Source organism: Pelodiscus sinensis, chromosome 3 (assembly GCF_052426305.1).
Source record: "Pelodiscus sinensis isolate ZL-2025 chromosome 3, ASM5242630v1, whole genome shotgun sequence".
Taxonomy (NCBI): Eukaryota; Metazoa; Chordata; order Testudines; family Trionychidae; genus Pelodiscus; species Pelodiscus sinensis.
This window is the reverse complement of record NC_143054.1, coordinates 167,635,528-167,654,211: the sequence shown is the minus strand read 5'-3', so window position 1 is coordinate 167,654,211 and position 18,684 is coordinate 167,635,528. Positions and strand designations below refer to the sequence as shown.

The 18,684-nt window shown below is 42.3% G+C and overlaps 1 protein-coding gene across 4 annotated transcripts in view; it reads right to left on the bottom strand.

Annotated features, from left to right (window-relative positions):
- SRBD1 (S1 RNA binding domain 1) overlaps positions 1 to 18,684 on the bottom strand; it is a 245,431-nt gene that overhangs the window by 45,727 nt on the left and 181,020 nt on the right. For all 4 annotated transcript variants that reach the window (XM_075925416.2, XM_075925414.2, XM_075925415.2 and 1 more), the window contains one exon: positions 5,103 to 5,209. In XM_075925416.2, the coding sequence (XP_075781531.2) occupies positions 5,103 to 5,209 (107 nt within the window). The remainder of the gene's footprint in view (positions 1 to 5,102; positions 5,210 to 18,684) is intronic.

The window sequence follows — 18,684 nt, the reverse complement described above, 5'->3', positions numbered from 1 at the left end:
ATACTTCTGCAAGATCAGACCCAAATCTGCATGCAGGTCTATGTGAATGGAACCAGAGATTTGTTCACTGATGTGACTGAGTGTCACTAATGGTACTTCCAAGAAAATTAGCACCCACAACCCACGTAAGAATTGGCAGATACAAAATAGCAAAGCAAAGAAAAATCTCACCCCCCGCAAATAGTCCCATACTTCATGCAACAAAAGTTGAAATTGAGTAAAATTCAGCATTGCGGAAATATCAAAATTATAAGGAAAACTTTAAAGGTAACAACCCACAAAGTCAAAATACCGCTACTACTAAAAATAAGTAAGAATGGAAATTCTGGCAAGTCATTCTTGGAAATATTAAGCAGATGATCATGATTTTAAATTCTTGTCTATGCAGTGGGTAGTGTTCTGTAACCCAGGGTTATGCTTCACAATGAACATAAAAATGGTCATATTTGTCTAGTATCTGCCCCAGTATCTTTTTTCCTGAGAGTGACCAATTCCAGGTTTTCCAGAGTGAATGAACAGGACAGGTATTCTTCACTTGGTCCATCCCGTCTTCCATTGCAAACTTATAAGAAACAGAAAGTAGGGACACCATTCTAGCCCATCCTTGCTAATAACCACTGCCCTCTATGAATTTATCTAGCTCTTTTTTGAATTCCGTTATAGTCCTGAACTTCATAACCTCCTCTGGCAAGGAGTTCTACAGGCTGACTGTGTGATGCATGAAGAACTACTTCCTTTTGTTTGTTTTAAACATGCTACCTATTAATTTCATTTGGTTACCCATAGTTCTTGTGTTCAGAAGAAGCAAATAACCATTCTTTATTCATTTTTTCCACACCAGTCATGATTTTAAAGACCTCTAGCATATCCCCCCCCCCTTAGTCACCTCTTTTCCAAGCCTCATATGGCAGCTGTTCCAGACCCCTTATCATTTTTGTGTTCCTATTCTGAAATTCTTCCAATGCCAAGATATCTTTTTTGAGATAATGCGACCACATCTGCATGCAGTATTCAAGATACAGACATACCATGAATATATATAGAGGCAATAATATATTCTGTGTTTTATTCTCTGTCCTTTTAGATTATTCCTAACATACTGTTTTCCTTTCTTTTTTTTTTGTCTGCTGCTGCATTTTGAGGGTATTTTTCCAGAGAACTATCCACAATGACTCCAAGATCTCACTCTTGAGTAGTAAAAACTAAGTTTTGTATGCCCATCATTTTATATATATAGTTGGGATTATGTTTTCCAATATGCATTACTTCGCCTTTGTCAACACTAAAATTCATTTACCATTTTGTTGGCCACCTAGTTTTATGAGATTCTTTTGAAGCTCATCACAGTCTGCTTCAGAAGCAGTTTTGTATCATCTTCAAATTTTTCCATCTCACTATTTAACCCTTTCTCCAGATCATTTATCAGTTTGTTGAATAGCATTGGTTGCAGTACTGATTCCTGAGGGACGCCACCAGTTCTCACTCTCCATTCTGAAAACTGGCCATTTATTCCTACCTTTTGTTTCTTATCTTTTAACCAGTTATCTATCCATCATAGGACCTTCCCTCTGATTCTAGGACAAACTTACTTTGCTCATGAGCCTTTGGTGAGGGACCCTGTCAAAGACTTTCTGGACCCACCCAGATCCCCCATGCTTGTTGACCTCCTCAAAGAACTCTAGTAGATTAGTAAGGCATGATTTCTCTTTACAGAAACTATGTTGACTTTTTCCAACAAATCATGTATATCTATGTGTGTGACAATTTTGTTCTTTACTATAGTTTGAACTAATTTGCCCAGTACTAAACTTAGACTTACCAGTCTGTAATTACCAGGATCATCTCCAGAGCCCTTTTTAAATATTGGCGTCATATTAGCTATCTTCCAGTCATTAGATACAGAAGATGATTTAAAAGGTTACATCACAGTTACTAGGTCTGCAATTTCACATTTGAGTTCTTTCAGAACTCTTGAGCTAATGATATCTGGTCCTGGTGACTTACTACTGTTTAGTTTATCAATATGTTCCAAAACCTCCTCTAATGACATCTCAACCTGGGACAATTCCTCAGATTTGTCACCTAAAAAGAACAGTTTAGGTTTGGGATCCTCCCTAACATCCTTAGCCATGAAGACCTATGCAAAGAATTCATTTTGTTTCTACACAATGACTATATTGTCCATGAGTGTTCTTTTAGCATCTCAATCATCCAGTGGCCCCACTGATTGTTTAGCAGGCTTCCTGCTTCTCATGTACTTAGCAATTTTTTTTATCGCTTTTTGAGTTTTCGCTAGCTGTTTTTCAAATTCCTTTTTGCTCTTCCTAATTATATTTCCTCCCCTCATTTGACAGAGTTTATGCCCCTTTCCATTTTCTCCAGTAGGATTTAACTTACACTTTTTAAATGTGTTTTTTTTTATCTCTCACTGCCTCTTTCACTTGCTTGTTAAGCCATGGTGACACTTTTTGGTTCTCTTACTGTGGGTTTTTTAAATTTGGGCTGTGGATTTAAGATGAGTCTCTATTAGGGTGTCTTTGAAAAGCTTCCATGCAGCTTCCAGGGATTTTACTTTTGGTCCTTTACCTTTTAATTTCTGTTTAACTAATGGCCTCATTTTTGTGTAGTTCAACTTTCTGAAATTAAATACCACAGTGTTGGGCTACTGTTGGTGTTTTTCCTACCGCGCGGAGGTTAAATATAATTATATTATGGTCACTATTTCCAAGTGGGAAAAATGCAAATACTATAATTAGGAAGAAATTCAATTTCATAACTACATAATAGAAATGATTGCCTAGGAGCTACTAATTCAGAAAGAGTCAGTGTTATAATGAATCACAAACTAAGGATAGGTTAACAACATAATACTGTAACATAAAAAAGTGAGTATAATTCTGGGATGTATTTGCAGGAGTGTTGAGAAACACTTGAGAAATAATTTGTACACTATACTCAGCACTGGTAAGCTTTCAACTGGAGAACTGTGTCAGTTCTACACACCACAGTTTAGGAGAATTGTAGACAAACCGGAAAAAGCCCAGAAGAGAGCAACAAAAATGATTAAAGGTCTACAAAACATAACCTATAAAGAAAGATTGAATATAGGGTTTGTTTGGTATGGAGAAGAGCTCACTGGGCTGGGGGGACATGACAGTCTTCAAGCACATAAAAGTTAGTTATAAAAAGAAGAGTGATACATTGTTCTCCTTAACTGAGGACACAACAATAAATAATGGGCTTAAATTATGGCAAGGGAGATTTAGGTGAGATATTAGAAAAGACTTCCTAACTAGGGATGTTAGAGATCGTGTAATTGAATAGTTGTGTAACCACATGAAATCTTAGCGGTTAAACGACTGTTCGATAGTCCCCGGGGGGTGAGCACAGCAGCCAGTGTGCTCCTGGCTCCACTCCTGGGGAGCTCCCTGCAACCTCGCGCTGCTGCTTCTATATCAGAGGCAGCAGCACAGGGTGGTAGGAGGGAGCCAGTCTGCCAGGAGAGCCAGTTTGAAAACCAGCTCCCCACGCAGACTGACTGCTTTCCGGCCTGCGCTGCGACCTCTAATACAGAGGCAGCAGCGTGGGGTGGCAACAGCCCCTGTTCACCGTGATCCAAGCTCCCCATGGACAGAGGCTGGTCTGCAGTAACAGCCCGTCTGTGGGAAGCTCAGACCCCCATGGACAGGGGCTGCTGCCACTACAGTCTCGCCCATCTCCCCTTTCCCTCCCCCTCCCCGTGCTGCTGCCTGTGATAGAGGCAGCAGCGTGGGGGGAAGAGAGAGGGCATCATCATGGTAGCGGGTGTTGGGGGAACCAGCTTTTAAGGCAGTTCCCCCAGCATGGGCTCCTGCCTGCCCCCTTTTGCTGCGGGTTCGTGGAGCCTGAACGTACAGGGAGCTAGCTTGAAAGCCAGCTCCCTACACATATTGGCTCCCACCTGCCCCCCTCACCTTTCAGGATGGGAGTGGATCTGGTGCTCAAGGGGGAGCCTTCTTAAAGTCAGCTCCTCATGGGCACTGCTTCCCACTCTCCTCCCCCCTCCCCCCCCAGCAACTTTGCTGCCTCTGATACAGAGGCAACGGGGGGTGCATGTATTCAACAAGCCAAGTTCATTGGCTTATCAGTTAATCATGTAGTTGACTACATATTGACATCCCTATTCCCAACTGTCCAAATAGTTAAGCACTGAAACAAATTGCCCAGGGAGGCTGTGGAGTGTCTATCATTGTAGGCTTTTAATAACAGGTTAGACAACCACCTGTCAAGGAGGGTCCCGAAGATAATACTTAAGTCTGCCATAGGGGAGAGGACTGGATAGATAAAGTCCTACATTTCCATTATTCTGTGATTATGAGCATGGTGCCCTCCCACTGTTTATTTTAAACAGTCCATTGGTCTAGATCGGGGTGGAGTACCTCAAGCCTGGGGGCTGGATGTGGCTCCTGGCTGGCCTGTATCTGGCCCCTGAAGCTCAAGCCCCCCCATTTCCTGCTGGTTCAGTAGGGTTATAGCTGTCCCAGTCCCTGTCTGTAGTCCCTTGCTGCCTCCCTGTGGTCATTATACACTACAACTGTGCCTACTAGCAGACCCCTCCCTTTCTGTTTTAGGAGAAGCAATAGTATTCCAGGCACATCCAAATGTCCTGGAACCACTAAACCCTGACCTTGCTTTAAGTTATAAGAGGAAGCTGCATACCAAATTTGATGGTCCTAGCTCTTCCTTTTAAGAGACGTACTTGAATAGACTCACACATATACAGACACACAAATTCTTTCAAATATATAATAGATGCCATATTATTTGTTACTGATGTTTGTTCCATGCTGTGTGTTATTACTTTGAAAATAATTTTTTCCCCTCAGAAGAGTGGCTTTACCTTGCAGTTTTTACCTTTTTCTTTAAACACAGTTTTTACCTATACTTTTCCCCTTTCTAAAAACTGTCAGTTAATAATCCAGGAAAATACTGTCTTAATATAACATTTTCATGTAATCGTAAGTTTAACACAAGAGCCATTTGTTCCAGCTGAGTTTGAGTTGGATGACAGACTAAACAGAGACTCTGTGATCTAGAGGCATGCAATTACTGGAATTACCCACCTTAATAGAATTTCTGAGCAGATGTTAATATCTACTCCTACAAAGCTGACACACTCCTCAACCACACTGTCCAGAGTTGCTTTGAGCAAAGTCTGTGAGACGTCATGCTGCGAAAAACAAATACAGATATTGGGTTACTGAAATACCGGAAAATGTATAAATGAAAATTACACACAATGGCAAATGTAGCAAAACATTTACTAGTATATTATCAATATAAAATCAACAATACAGGGATCTCTAATACTACTTTTTCTATTGTAGAGTTACCTTAGCCCACTGATTTTTCTTCAGGCTCCTTAATATCTCTTTGCAAGAAATCTGTTGCATATCAAATTCCTAAAATATGCAGTAAGACTACATTGACTGTCAATTCAGACTTTTATTTACTGTACTGGATAAATACTTTCCTGTCTTATTTAAAATAAAGAAATAATTAAACACACATTCCCATTTGAAATAATAGAATTTACATTGCATTTTATTATGCATACCTATAATACAGATTTGTTTAGTCTGACAGTTAAAACTTTTTCTAAAATCTGATTTTAAAATTGTTATTAAAAAGACAGGTAGGACAAAATTCTCAAATTAAGATACCTGGATAATAAGTAGTCATATTCACACACACAAATGCCACATGTGTGCATACTGCAATGAGGGTGAGTATATAGCAAGTGTCTGTCAAATTCAAATTTTTCTTTTATTACAATTAATTGTGTTGTTATAGAATAGCTTATTAATAAATACCTTTTAAGAGCAAACCAGATATTATATAAGGTCTGAGAACATGTAGGCTAAATTTCAACCCTTCCACACTAAAATAAGTCAAATTTTAAATGGCTATTTATAATAAGATTAGTAGATCCTTACCCACAGTAGCACTACTTAAATTTTTTTTATATTTTAATTTATTGTTTGCCTATTTTCTTAGTTATGCTTGTTAAAGATAAAAAGTTATGAAATTCTAGATACCAAAAGTTTTACTTCAATCCACAACAATGTGAACTTCTCTGTGGTCCCACCTATGCTTAGAAGTCTGACCTGAAGGGAAAAACCTTTCTAAATGCATGAGCTAATTTAATCACAACATTGGCTTTGCTCTAGGATTATTATAAGTCACTCACATAAATCTGGGTTGATCTGTAGTGGTTTTGTGATGCGTTTATTTAGGACATCATTTTGGATTCAAGCCAAGATCCCAGATATTCTGTGCAATACTGTGTCTTATCTTCCAAGCCATACAGCTCTTTTAATGTTATTAAATACAACACACAATCTAGCTCCATTTGTCATTCATTAAACAATAGTTAATATCAGAACCAAATGCTCTGCCAATGTCTCCCCTCTTACTAGAGCTAATCATATTGTAATATACACTGATTGCCACAAATATAATAATGAACTGACATGATTTAAGCAGATCAAAGGAGCCCTCACATGACAGACACCTGCACCCTCTCTCCTCCAGAGCCCAGCCACAGAGTGTCACCCTTGCCCCTACACTTGCATCTCCCCTCATCCCCACCTCCATACCCCAGAACCTAGGGATCCAAAGGAAGAGCTTGATGCTAGGTCTTGGGTTTGTATTCTATCTCCTGCACACCTCTTTCCTTTAAGGTGTGCTGGGAACTACAGCTGCCCAGAATCCTCCAGTTCCCCTTCTCCTTCCCCTCAGCAGTGTCCTAGAATTGCAAGATGGGCTCTGCTAGGTCCTTTAGCCTTTAACAGCATCCAGTAACTCTGTACCACCAGTTCTGCAGGAAAAAGGAAATTCTGTATATACATTAATGGCAAAGAATTCCCCCAAGAGTAATTTGTAGAACTACATATGCAGAAGAAACTCTAAATAACAGAGAATGTAACTACACACATTATGCCTTATCTTTTTGAGAGGCAATATGGCTTTTTGGATCAACAGCTCTGCTAGAAATGTTATGTGTCATTTTTTTATACTAAATTACATGACCAGTAACACAGGGATGGTATCTGAAGCCTTGATCTACAGCCCTTGCTATTAAGTGCACAGAATTTCCTTCACCAATGGAAGAGGTGAACCTAAACTCATAATCTCCTTATTTCAAAGAGATGTTTGGGGCGTGTTGTCTCTTGTGTGTTAAATGGTGAACAAATTTAGTGAGTGAGAAGAAACATGAAATAACTCTGAAGTGTTTTGTTTGATTTATTTCTCTTTCATGGAACAAATGTCAGTGAATAAAAATTCACAGGCCTCTAAAAATGCTTTGCATTTTTCATGTTTTTAAATAAGTCAGTATGTTTCAACTGCATACAAGAATTTAAGAATTAAGGATTGTCAAAGGCAAAATCCCACTACAACTTTTACCACAGAACTATATCAGTTTCTCGATGATGCTCACCATAACATATCCTGCATTGCTTTTACATCCAAGTTCTGTGTTTGACTTTTGGCTGAGGTGCATATTTTATAACATGATGGTGAGCAAAGCAACGGGGGAAGAAATGAGAAATTATTATTGGGCTTTTAAAAGGTGTCAGGACATATATTTTCTTTCAGAAAGATAAATAATTGTATTTGAAAGCATGCCTCAATTTTGTCCACCAACCGCATATAGATTAAAACCTACTTAATTAGCTCTACAACTATAATTAAAAGAAAAAGACTAGCTCCTCTTTAACACCTGAATATACTACAGACAAACCAATGAGAATCAATATCTACAGTATATACTAGAGTGAACGGTTGCATGGAGAGTGAATGTGTTTGTGACATACAGATAAGTAAATTGGCTGCCCTCTTCTATGAACAGCATGAATAAAACCTTAGTTATAGGCCATCTCCAAGTCTTAAGAGAAAAAAAAATCAGGCTTGTAGAAGATGACCAGCTGTGAACTGCAGCAAACTCTTCTGAAGAGACACTGGTTCCTCCCACTATATGGGAGAGACTTCTCACCCACACAGTGAGCCTTATTTTGAATTCAACAGAACAGATATGAATTTATCTTTCTAACAATGTGATTAATTTTTAAAAGTTAATGATTACCCATCTTAAAAGTGTCAAATAATTGTCATGTAAATGAAATGGGCTTTCAGATCTTTCTAGAGTTTACACCATTTCATACTCCAGTTCTTATACAAACTGCAGCAAATACTCATCCTGATATTTGCAGCTTCTAGTCACAAAAGTGGTGTCATTACACTGCTCGTGCATTTGTCTCAGAGGAACATGAACACCATCTGCTCACTCCGTAGAAAAAACATAACTGAGGAGAGAAACACCCCCAATCTGCGTGCATATGATTAACTGTGTCTGATTTTTAAATCTCATTTTATGGAGAGTGGTATCACTGTTTTTAAACTATGCTTCACCTGTTAACTGTCAAAATTCGAGCCATGCCTCAGTTTGACAACAGCCAGCAAATTCATATAGCACCTGATTTCCCAGTCCATCCTCCTACATAAACACTCCCCATCCTACTCATACACAATTCACCCTACTCTGCCCATGTCCTGCTGGCATTGCCATCACTTACTAACGCCCTCCTCTTGGAGTCCTTCCCAGCCTAATACTACACAAAGGCCTTCCACCTCACAACTCATGCCTAGTGCTGTCCCCTCAAGCAATGATCTCCCTCAACATCTCACTAAATTCCCTGGGGAACTCATCATCCATGGCCCTGTGGGGTGGGGGTGGAGCATACAAATAGCAGGAAAACCTTCACCTCCTGCAATAGGGGCTAGGGCTAGGACATGGGTGCTCCTTTACACTGTAAAGTGGGATAGGGGAGGAAAATGTGTATGACAGGTGTCCAACTTCACACACACATACTTGGAAGATGGGGACCTCCAGGAACCTGGCAATGCTCTTCCCTTCCAAATGCTCCGTGCCCACCCTCAGCAAAGTCAACAGAGATTGGGTCCACTTCCTTTCTTCTGCAACACAAGACTCAGAAGCAGCAAAGTCAGCAGACCCTCTGTAGCAAGAGCTCAGCCTGAGCACCTTAGCACTGCAGGAGTACGTCTCCCAGCCATGCTTAATGGGTCTGTTCTCTGGTATTTCTGGTTCAGTCTCAAATATTAGCCTGGGAACATTTACCACCCAAATAAACCACTTCAGGTACACATCAAATGGATTTTTAAAACCCATTATTAAAATCTGGATTTTTTTAAATTGACCATGTCCCTTTAAACTCAAAGTAACAAGGCTTAATGCAGTTATTTAGCAACTATAGTAGTGGGGACCAGCATATGTTAGATAGAATGCTGGTTTGACTCTCTCAGCTTGCAGCATTCAGTGTTAGTCTTATGTTAAGAGCCCCACAATTCTGTTACTATATGGATTATATCCACAGGTATCCACATCCGTGGACATGGATGCAGCTATCTACAGCTCATTTTTGCAGATACAGATGCAGATATCAATTTTGTATTTGCACCGGGCTCTATTTATATTTAAAAGCCAGAAAGGACCATTATCATCATCCAGATTCCTGCCTGCCTCCTCCTACTGCCTCTGATAAAGAGGCAACAGCGTAGGGGGCAGGTGGCTCTGTGGGAGCTGGTGCTTGTGGGGAGCCAGTTTTTAAGCTGGCTTTCCCAAGCACTGGGTGCTCCTGCCTGCCCCCATCTCTCCACACTGCTGCTTTTGTAGGAGGCAGTAGGGGGCACAGACAGCACCAAAGGAGCCAACACCCCACAGGCACCAGGCTCTCACCTTCCTCCTTGCTGCCTCTGATACAGAGGCAGCCAGGGTGGAGTTAGTGAGTGTAGTAGTTAAGATTTACCGATAAGCCCAGGGTTATTGGTTAATTGTGTAAACAACTATGTGCTAACATCCCTAATGTAGACATACCTGATAGAGCAGGGATGGGAAACCACGAATAGTGGATAGGCCCCATGAGTGGCTCTCTTTCACTGCACTGGGCTTCAGCAGCTTACGTCCCACTGAGGTTCCAGTTGCAGCCCCACAGCCTCCCGCTGCCCCATCTGGCCCTTCTTTCTCATGCGCCTCTGGAACACTGGGGCATCAGAGCTCTGCACTTACCTGCTCCTTCCCCTCCTGCCCAGCACTTTTGGAGTGCACAAATTCCATCTTCACTCTCCTTCCTCCCTCTCTCACTCCCTCCCAGAGCTGAATGCCACAAACAGCTGATTTACAGCACTCGAGCTCTGGGAAGGAGGAAGAGGAGCAGGGAGGAAGCGTGAATCGGCTTCTCTGAAAGTGCTGGGAGGGAATAGGGATATATACGAAGTGCAGGCCTCCAGTATGCCAGTGCCCCAGAAACTCATGGGGGAGACAGGCAGCCAGGAGGTCCGTGGGCCACAGGTGGAGCCACAGTGGCCGGCAGGTTGCCCATCACTGTGCTAAAGAGACAACAGCAACGAAACTGAGGAAACAAACTGCTGCATGCACTAGCTCTGGCCATCCAGAATCCTGGTTATATAATTGAGTGGTTTCACTATTATTGTTACCTAACCTAGCTCAGGTACACTGAGGATGTTAAGAATGGGGTAACTGACTAATCAAATAGTCAATGCATTTTGCATCAACTATTTGATTAGTCTACAGGGCACGTCCACCTTTGAAGTGTAGCAGCAGTCCTAGGGCTTCAAAGGTGAAAGCGCCACGTAGAGCCCAGGGTCAGCTGGGGACTCCTCCGCCACCGCGGCGTTTCAAAGCGGTAGCATCACACAGAGCCCAGAGTCAGTATTTGAAAGCTACCAAGCACACTGTTGGAATTGACACAGCCTAAAGAATACATCACAACAATAAAGATTCTGCCATCTAAATTCTGTTATAGCATTGCACTTGATGACACATGAGTAAGTGAAGGCAAAACATGGAACTGGAATTTCGTTAACAGTTCTGATGTACTGGATAAGAGAGAATCTAACTCTAACGCTCTCAACACTACAGAGACTATAGAGTTAAGAGGAATAAAGACTAGTAAATCTTTATTTCTGTGACTAAAGTCACAAAAATATGGCGTTAAAGGTATGATTGAAGATACAAAGCATAAACTGCTGAGTAAGAAGTTGCCCTCTGTATTTATTCACTATTCAAATTAAATCTAGACTTGAAATGTAGCCTAGTGACAACCTAATAATATATTACAGTTTTAAAGCCCATGTAGCCAAATCTTCTGCTCGTGTACACTGTTGGAGCTGCACTGAAATCAATTTATACCAGCTGAGGATCTGGACTAACACGTTTGCTAACTCTACTTGCCAAAAAGCATAAAACCATAGACCACAATTATGTGCCAAAAAGCTCATCTACTGAAGCCTGAGTGAGGAAATGAACTACCGCTCTAAGCCTTTCCTGTCTGAAGGCCACAACTAAAAATGAGTTTGATAACCTTATCCAAGTCCACTGCAAAATCTCTACCTGGGAACATTTAGGAGAATTATGGCTTTGTTGAAGAAAGGTTCAAACAGGGTCTAAAAACTGTACTATGACACATAGATGTGCAGTAAAGATTTTAAAAATGAAAACTGACATTTTACACATATGTACACTAGTAGAAATCAACTGACCTTCCCGTTCATTTCTATTCTTTTAGGGAGCCCCAGAGTCCTGCTAGGCCCCTCACTATACAATTAAAAAGAAATTATCCCTATACTGAGGAGCTTACAAACTAAATGCATACATGACCTAATGAGATGGTTAACACTAACATAGAAAGGGACTGGAGGTGGGTTCTCAATCTTATGCTGTAAAGCTTTTGGGCTCTGGACCCAGGCTGGGAATAGCAATGGTATAACGAGATCACCATTGTGTGTATAGAGAGGAAATACATTTTATTTTCTGAACAACTTAAACACCAGCTATCCTTTGACTCTAAAGAATAGCTCCAGTAAACTAATAGCTGTGTGGAAACTTTTTGTTTCTTTGAGTATGCAGTGAAACATTTCTAGCACCTTGTACAGTAGTGTTGGTACCTGCCGTTCAAATATGTGTTTATGAAAATTAATATTACCAAGTGGGCCTATTTGCCTCATGAAAAATAGCACTTTTGAATTCAGAAGGAAGATAAAGCCTAGTGTTACTACTTAACTCTGAGTAGTGTTTATTTTAAATATATGGTGTTTTTTTCCTCTGAAAATTAGAAGAGGCATCACATCCTAAAATAAAATTAAATCTATTTCATTGCACTGTCTAAAATTAAAATAAACCTCTGAAAAATAAGCTTTGGTATTAAAAAAGAAAAAGAGGAAAAATTCTAAACTAGTCTAGTAACCTATATGCAACTGGCTGCAATTTCAAAGGTGTGAGATATGAAACCAAGAAAATCAAGGTTTATAATCAAAATAAAGTCTTCAGGATTAATGTAATACACAATACTTATAATGACTAACACCCTTTCATGTGCAGATTTTTTTTAAAATACATATTACACCTCAGGTAGAAAAGCTTAAAAGTTCAGGCTGGACGTTTTAATCTCTAGCGTCCCTTTGGAAAATCCCTTTCAATTAGATTCTAAGAACACAAGCTTATTCCTCTGATGTTTGATAAAAGACTTCAAGTCTTTCTTTTGAAGATTTTTTGTGGTTTTTCCAATTGTGGGTATTTTGTTATCCTATGTATTTAACTCTGACTCATTTCTTGTCTTTTAAAATCCAAATGTTGTTTATTTTTAATAACAATGTATTACTGAAATACCCTAGGGCAATGGTTTTCAACCAAGCATACATGTACTATGAGGATACAAAGAGGTCTCCCAGGGGATACATCAAGTTATCTAGATATTTGCCTAATTTTATAACAGACTACATAAAAGGCACTAGTAAAGTCAGTAGAAACTAAAATTTCATATGACTTGTCTATAGTGCTCTATATATTATGCACTTAAATGTAAGTATAATATTTATATGCCAATTGATTTAATTTTATTTTTTAATTATATTGTAAAAATGAGAAAGGAACTAATTTTTCAGCAATAGGGTACTGTGACACTTTTGTATCTTTATGTCTAATTTTGTAAGCAAGTAGTGTTCAAGTGAGGTGAAACTTGGGGGTATACAAAACAAATCAGACTCCTGAAAGAGACACAGTAGTCTGGAAAGTTGAGCACTACTGTCCAAGAGGAAGAAATGGACTTCTGTTTTCATCAATCAAAATTTCACAAAACAAAAATTGTGTCAGCCTTTACTTAAAAAAAAATTCACCCTGCAGGTGCTTAGCAGTTGTGTGCGTGTTGAATTTGCCACAGATGTAACTCATAACAAGTATGTCCCAACAAGAGCAATAGCACTTCCAACTTGTTACATGATATAAATCCCATTATTTGGGAATCTGATATCCAAAGCTACAACCTCGGCCTTCATGTGACTAGCAGTAAAAGACAGTTACTTTTCCAAAAGTGGTGTTCTTCAACATGTGGAATGGACACACAGAACACATTTGGTGTGTGTGCTCGCCACATGCACCGATGCCAGAAATGTTTTCCCTTAGCAGTACCCTTAAGGGAGTGCCTCTAGTGATCCTTGAAGTCGTGTATTCATGGCACAATATAAGGCATTGTTAGGCAATCTTGCAGCCTGCATAATGCCCACTGGGACCCCATCTGTGGCCTGCGGACACGCTGGCTGTGCCCCTCCCCCATTCACTGCTGGGCACCAGGGCACTAAAGACCTGCACTTCCTATGCTTCCCTCCTCCCTCTCAGCAAATCATGTTTCGTGCTCCGTCTCTGCTCCTTTCCCTCCCTCCCAGAGTTGGAAGACCACGAATAAGTTGTTCATGGTGGATAGAGCAGGGATGGAGTTTATGTGCTCCAAAAGTGCTGGGATAGAGGGGAAGAAGCAGGTAAATGTGGGGCTCCAATGGCACATGGAGTAGAGGGAGCAGACGGGGCAGTGGGTGGAAAATGAAGGATGGCCACTCATGTGGCTCACCCATTATTTGTGGCTGCCCATCCCTGGTATAAAAGATGCCACACATGCGCTCTCCTCTTCCCCCTCCCCAATTGCTTCTTGCTGGAAACCCCAAGAATGTTAAAGGAGGGCATGTCCTGGAATGGACATGAGCAACACATCTCAAACCCCAACAGTTACAGAAAGGTAACGGTCTTTTCTTCAAATGCTTGCTCATATCCCATTCCACATTAGGTGACTCCAAGCTGTATCCAAGGAGTTTATGGCCATGAAGATTGAAGCGCAGCTCTACCAAACCCAGCATCAACCCGGGGTTGCTGAGTTATGGTGTCCAGAGATGTGAATGTGCAGCCCAAAGATGTTCTGGATTGGTACATGCACCAGGAAAGCTGTCAATTATGCCCTGGCCCTGACCGAATGGGCTCTGAAGACTGGCACCAGCAGTTCATAGCAGGTCCGTGTGCAGAAAGGTGATCCAAATGAAAATCCTTTGTGATGAAACTGGGAGTCCCTTCATCCTATCCGCTATAGCAATGAAGGACTGGATAAACTTGCAGAATGGTTAGGTCCACTCCAGATAGAAAGCCAGGTCCTCCAAATGTGTTGGGCTCTGAGGCACCTCCCCTGTTGTCTTGAGGTTTAGGACAGAAAACTGGCCCGTTGACTTAAACAAGGGCCCAATTCTGCCTCCCTACAACTAGTCTCAGAGCCCCGTTGCGGGGGCAGGTGGGGTGAACACACCACCAACAGCAGTCTTTGAACCAGGCCCTGGGATCAGCATGGGTGAACAAACAAACAGTTAAGTAACACAAAGGGTTCCCAGGTGCAGACCTGTCTGCAGGCTATGCCAGGGGTTGCGTCTCCTTGCTGACAGAAAGCCGACAGGCGCAGGTGGTTTCTGCCTTCAGTGGGAACCTGTCACCCGAGGGAAAAGGGTGGCAAGAGGGACAGAAGCCCACCTGCTCCACTGTGTCCCAGCCAGGGCCCTAACAGTAGCAGCACCAGCTGCCACCGAGTCGGTGGGGCTCTTGGCCAAAACATGCCGGTCCAGCAAGTGAGCTAGCAGGGGTCCGAACCACAATCTGCAGCCAAGCTGACCTATATGTTCTCAGCCGACACTAGGTCGGCCCCCCGGGCTATCTCCTGGTTCCCCTGGGGTCCTACCTGGGTACATGTCTGGTTGGCAAGCTCTGCGGGGGCTGGAGGAGCTGGCAGGGTGTCCATAAGTTCCAGAGGTGGCTCAGGCAGAGGTCCAAGGGGTCCAGCCCATTCTTCCAGGCTCATCTGGGTTCTGGGGGTCCCAGATAGGCCTTAGCAGGGGTCTCTGCAGCCTCTTATAACTACAGGGCTCCTGCAAGGGTTGCGGTGGCCTGGAAAAATCCCCAGGGCATGGCATTGGTCCCAGTGGCCCAACCCAGTCATCCCGCTGGGGTTGGCAGGGTAACGCTCTCCATTGCCTCTGGAGCTTCGTCCGAGCCTCCTTTCTGCTTGGCTGTTGGGCTCCAGTATTTTCCTACTTATAGTAGGAAAATTTCACTGTGCATTTATATAACTCAAATTTGTCAAAAGAGCTGATTTGCTGTCTCTGTGAACTACCACTGTTGGCTTTGTAACATGCATCCTCGGTAATGTTATGTTGAGAGCAATAAAAGGCACACACATTAGAATACCCCTGCTACTGCCCCTGATTGAAAATGAAGGGGTATTTGAGGATCATTTGGCTCCTATTCATGAACCTGAAGTTTGTTTCTGATTTTGATACAGGATAAGGTATAATAAAAGGGTCTGCTTTTGAGTTTTTGTTCAGGTCTTTGCTGCAAATGTTTTTCAGCCATGTATAAGAAGGACTCTTAAGGGACCTTACTGGGGCCAACCTTTTTCATAGTCTTGGCCCCAGGAGCAGCCACACTGCAGCCGCAGCTCCAACAGCCGCCTACCACAGGAGCAGCCAAGAAGCCACCATGTGGCCCAGCCCACAGCTCCAGTCCTGGAGAAGTGTTGAGGCCAGAGCCACATGGTGGATGCTCGGCTGCTCACGTGGCAGGGTCTCAGCGGCAGCAGCACTTGCCACTGCCACAGGGCCCTTAGCCCTGGCAGCAGCTGCCATCTGGTCCATGGCCCCCAGGCACAGCAGCAGCAGCCACCACATGGTCCACCCTGGCTGCAGCACCAACCCTGGTGAAGGCTGAAGCTGGGGCCAGAGTCGGGTGGCAGCTGCCCAGGTGCTCTTAGGGCAGGGCCATATGGTGAGTATCTGCCCCGTACACCGAGGTGCCAGAGCTGCCATATGGCCCCGCCGTGGGAGCAGGTGAGCAGCCACCAGGCAGTCCTAGCCCCCCACCCTTCCACCACCCTCATTTATCTTCCAAGAACCAGGAAGAGGAGTGTTGCTGAATGGCTCTGCTGAGGAGATGGGTGGGTTTAAAATTCTTTGTGCACACCCACGCAGGTGCGTCCCCTAGAGGGAACTTAGGTTGCTAACAGTGCTCCCCTACGGGTACTGCTAAGGGGAAAAACTTCCAGCGCTGGAGAGCACACACTTCTAATGTGGAAAGGACAGGAACAAACTCACAAAGAGCTACAATCTATTCCAAAGCAAATATCAATATTCTGTAGGCTACATCAGGAGCACAATCTGATTTTGATTTAAATCAATAGCTAAATACCCACTGACACCAATGTGAGGATGATCAAAAGAGAGATTTGGGCTTCCATACCAATGTTTCTGACTGCTAGGTAGGAGGCCTAAGATTTCATTTCCCACAGTTGTCCTTCTTTGTAGCATTCACATGTCATGCAATTAACCATAGCAGGAAATGCCCTATAACATCAGAGGGGTAAATAACAGGTTTACAACAATCAAAAGGAAGTATTTCTTCATGGACCACACAGTCAACCTGCAGAACTCCTTATCCATGTGAAGATCAGGACTTCAACAGGATTCAAAAAAGAACTAGATAAATTCATGGAGGTTAGATCCATCAATACTTATTAGCCAGCATGGGTAGGAATGGTGTCCCTAGTTTCTCTTTGTCAGAGGCTGGATATAGGTGACAGAAGAGGGATCATTTGATGGCTACCTATTCTGTTCACTCCTGCTGGGGCGTCTGGCATTGGCCACTGTCAGAAGACAGGATATTGGGGTAGAAAGATCTTTAGTGTGACCTACTATGGCTGTTCTTAAGTGTGTTCTTATGTAGGGACACTAAGCTAGAAAACTGGGGATGAATTTGACTCCAACACAGCAACACATCCAGTCTGGGAGTTGTCTTCCATAATTTTGCTGAAGGAGGGGCACGCCCAACTAGAAAGACTATGTTCTGGGAAAGGACGGGGCATAACAAATTGTTTAGGAGGAATATAGTGGAAAAATCATAAAGACCAGGTGAGCCTACTGATGCTTTACAGCTTTATTTAGTCTCAGAATATGAGTCACTGTGGAGGAGCAGCAATGTGATTTAGAGGGAAAAGCTCCACCTAGACCTGTTATAAGCACAATTAGCCCTCGATGGATGGAGAGAAGGTTAGTCTAAGTTTGGAAAAGCAAGAGGAAAGTATGAGATCCTCACAGCTCCACCAAAAATGCAGTAGAATTTCCTGCACACACCTTTAATTATGGATGTTCTAGTGCATATGTGTAAATGGTTAACTAATGTGTCTGGGCTCATCAGTTAACCTTCACAGTTAAATGTAGCACCCCCTCCACTCTGTGCTGCTGCCTCTGATACAGAGGCAGCAGCATGGGGGGAGAGGGGCGCAGGCAGGAGCTAGTGATCGTGAGGAGCCGGCTTTTACAGAGGCAAAAGCGTGGAGGAGGCTGAGCTCCCCACATGCACTGGCTCCCATGGAACCATCCCCTGGTGAGTGTAAATGTGTAACCATTGAAAATGTCAGTGAATACACACTTACCAAAATAAACACATTTTAACATCCCCTACCTTGGCTTTCTCTAGATGGATTCATGGAGGTTAGGACCATTAGCGGCTTTTAGCCAGGATGAGTAGGAATGGTGTTCCCTAGCCTCTGTTTGTCAGAAGCTGGAATCAGATGACAGGAGAGGGATCACGTGATGATTACCTGTTCTGTTCACTTTCTCTGGGGCATCTGGCATTGGCCACTGTCAGAAGATAGGATACTGAGCTAGATGGACCTTCGGTCTGACCTAGTATGGCCATTCTTATGTTGTAGTTTACTCTTCAAATATATTTTCTAATTATTGAACTACTAACTATCAAAATACTGCTCTAGTCATGTCAATATTAAAAGTAATTACACATCAATACTTTTGTTACAAAGCTTATATGCCAATCACATTCCTGATGTTTTCCTCCAAAATAGCCGTTAAATATAAGGGTTATTTGATTAAATAAAAAGAAAAAATTAATTTTATGTAATGTGAATACAGCTTCAGAAGCTATTGGAGAGGGCAGGTTTTAGATGTGTTAACTTTTCCTTCTTTAGCACAAAAGCAGTTGTATTGTCCAGGCTTGAACATAGTTTCTATTTATGGTTCTTAGTTCACTGTATTGATTTCATTTGGGTCCTCCCTTTGTTTTATCAGCTGCTCATCCCCCCCCCAAACTTCCCTCCTCACCTCCCGTGGCTAAGGCCAGAACAGGGTTAGGAATTAAAGGAAATGCAAGAATGTTTTCAACAGAAAATGCGGCCAATTTCAAATAAAGAAAGCTTATTTTCTCTGCTTGCTAGAAAGCATCCACTTCATTTT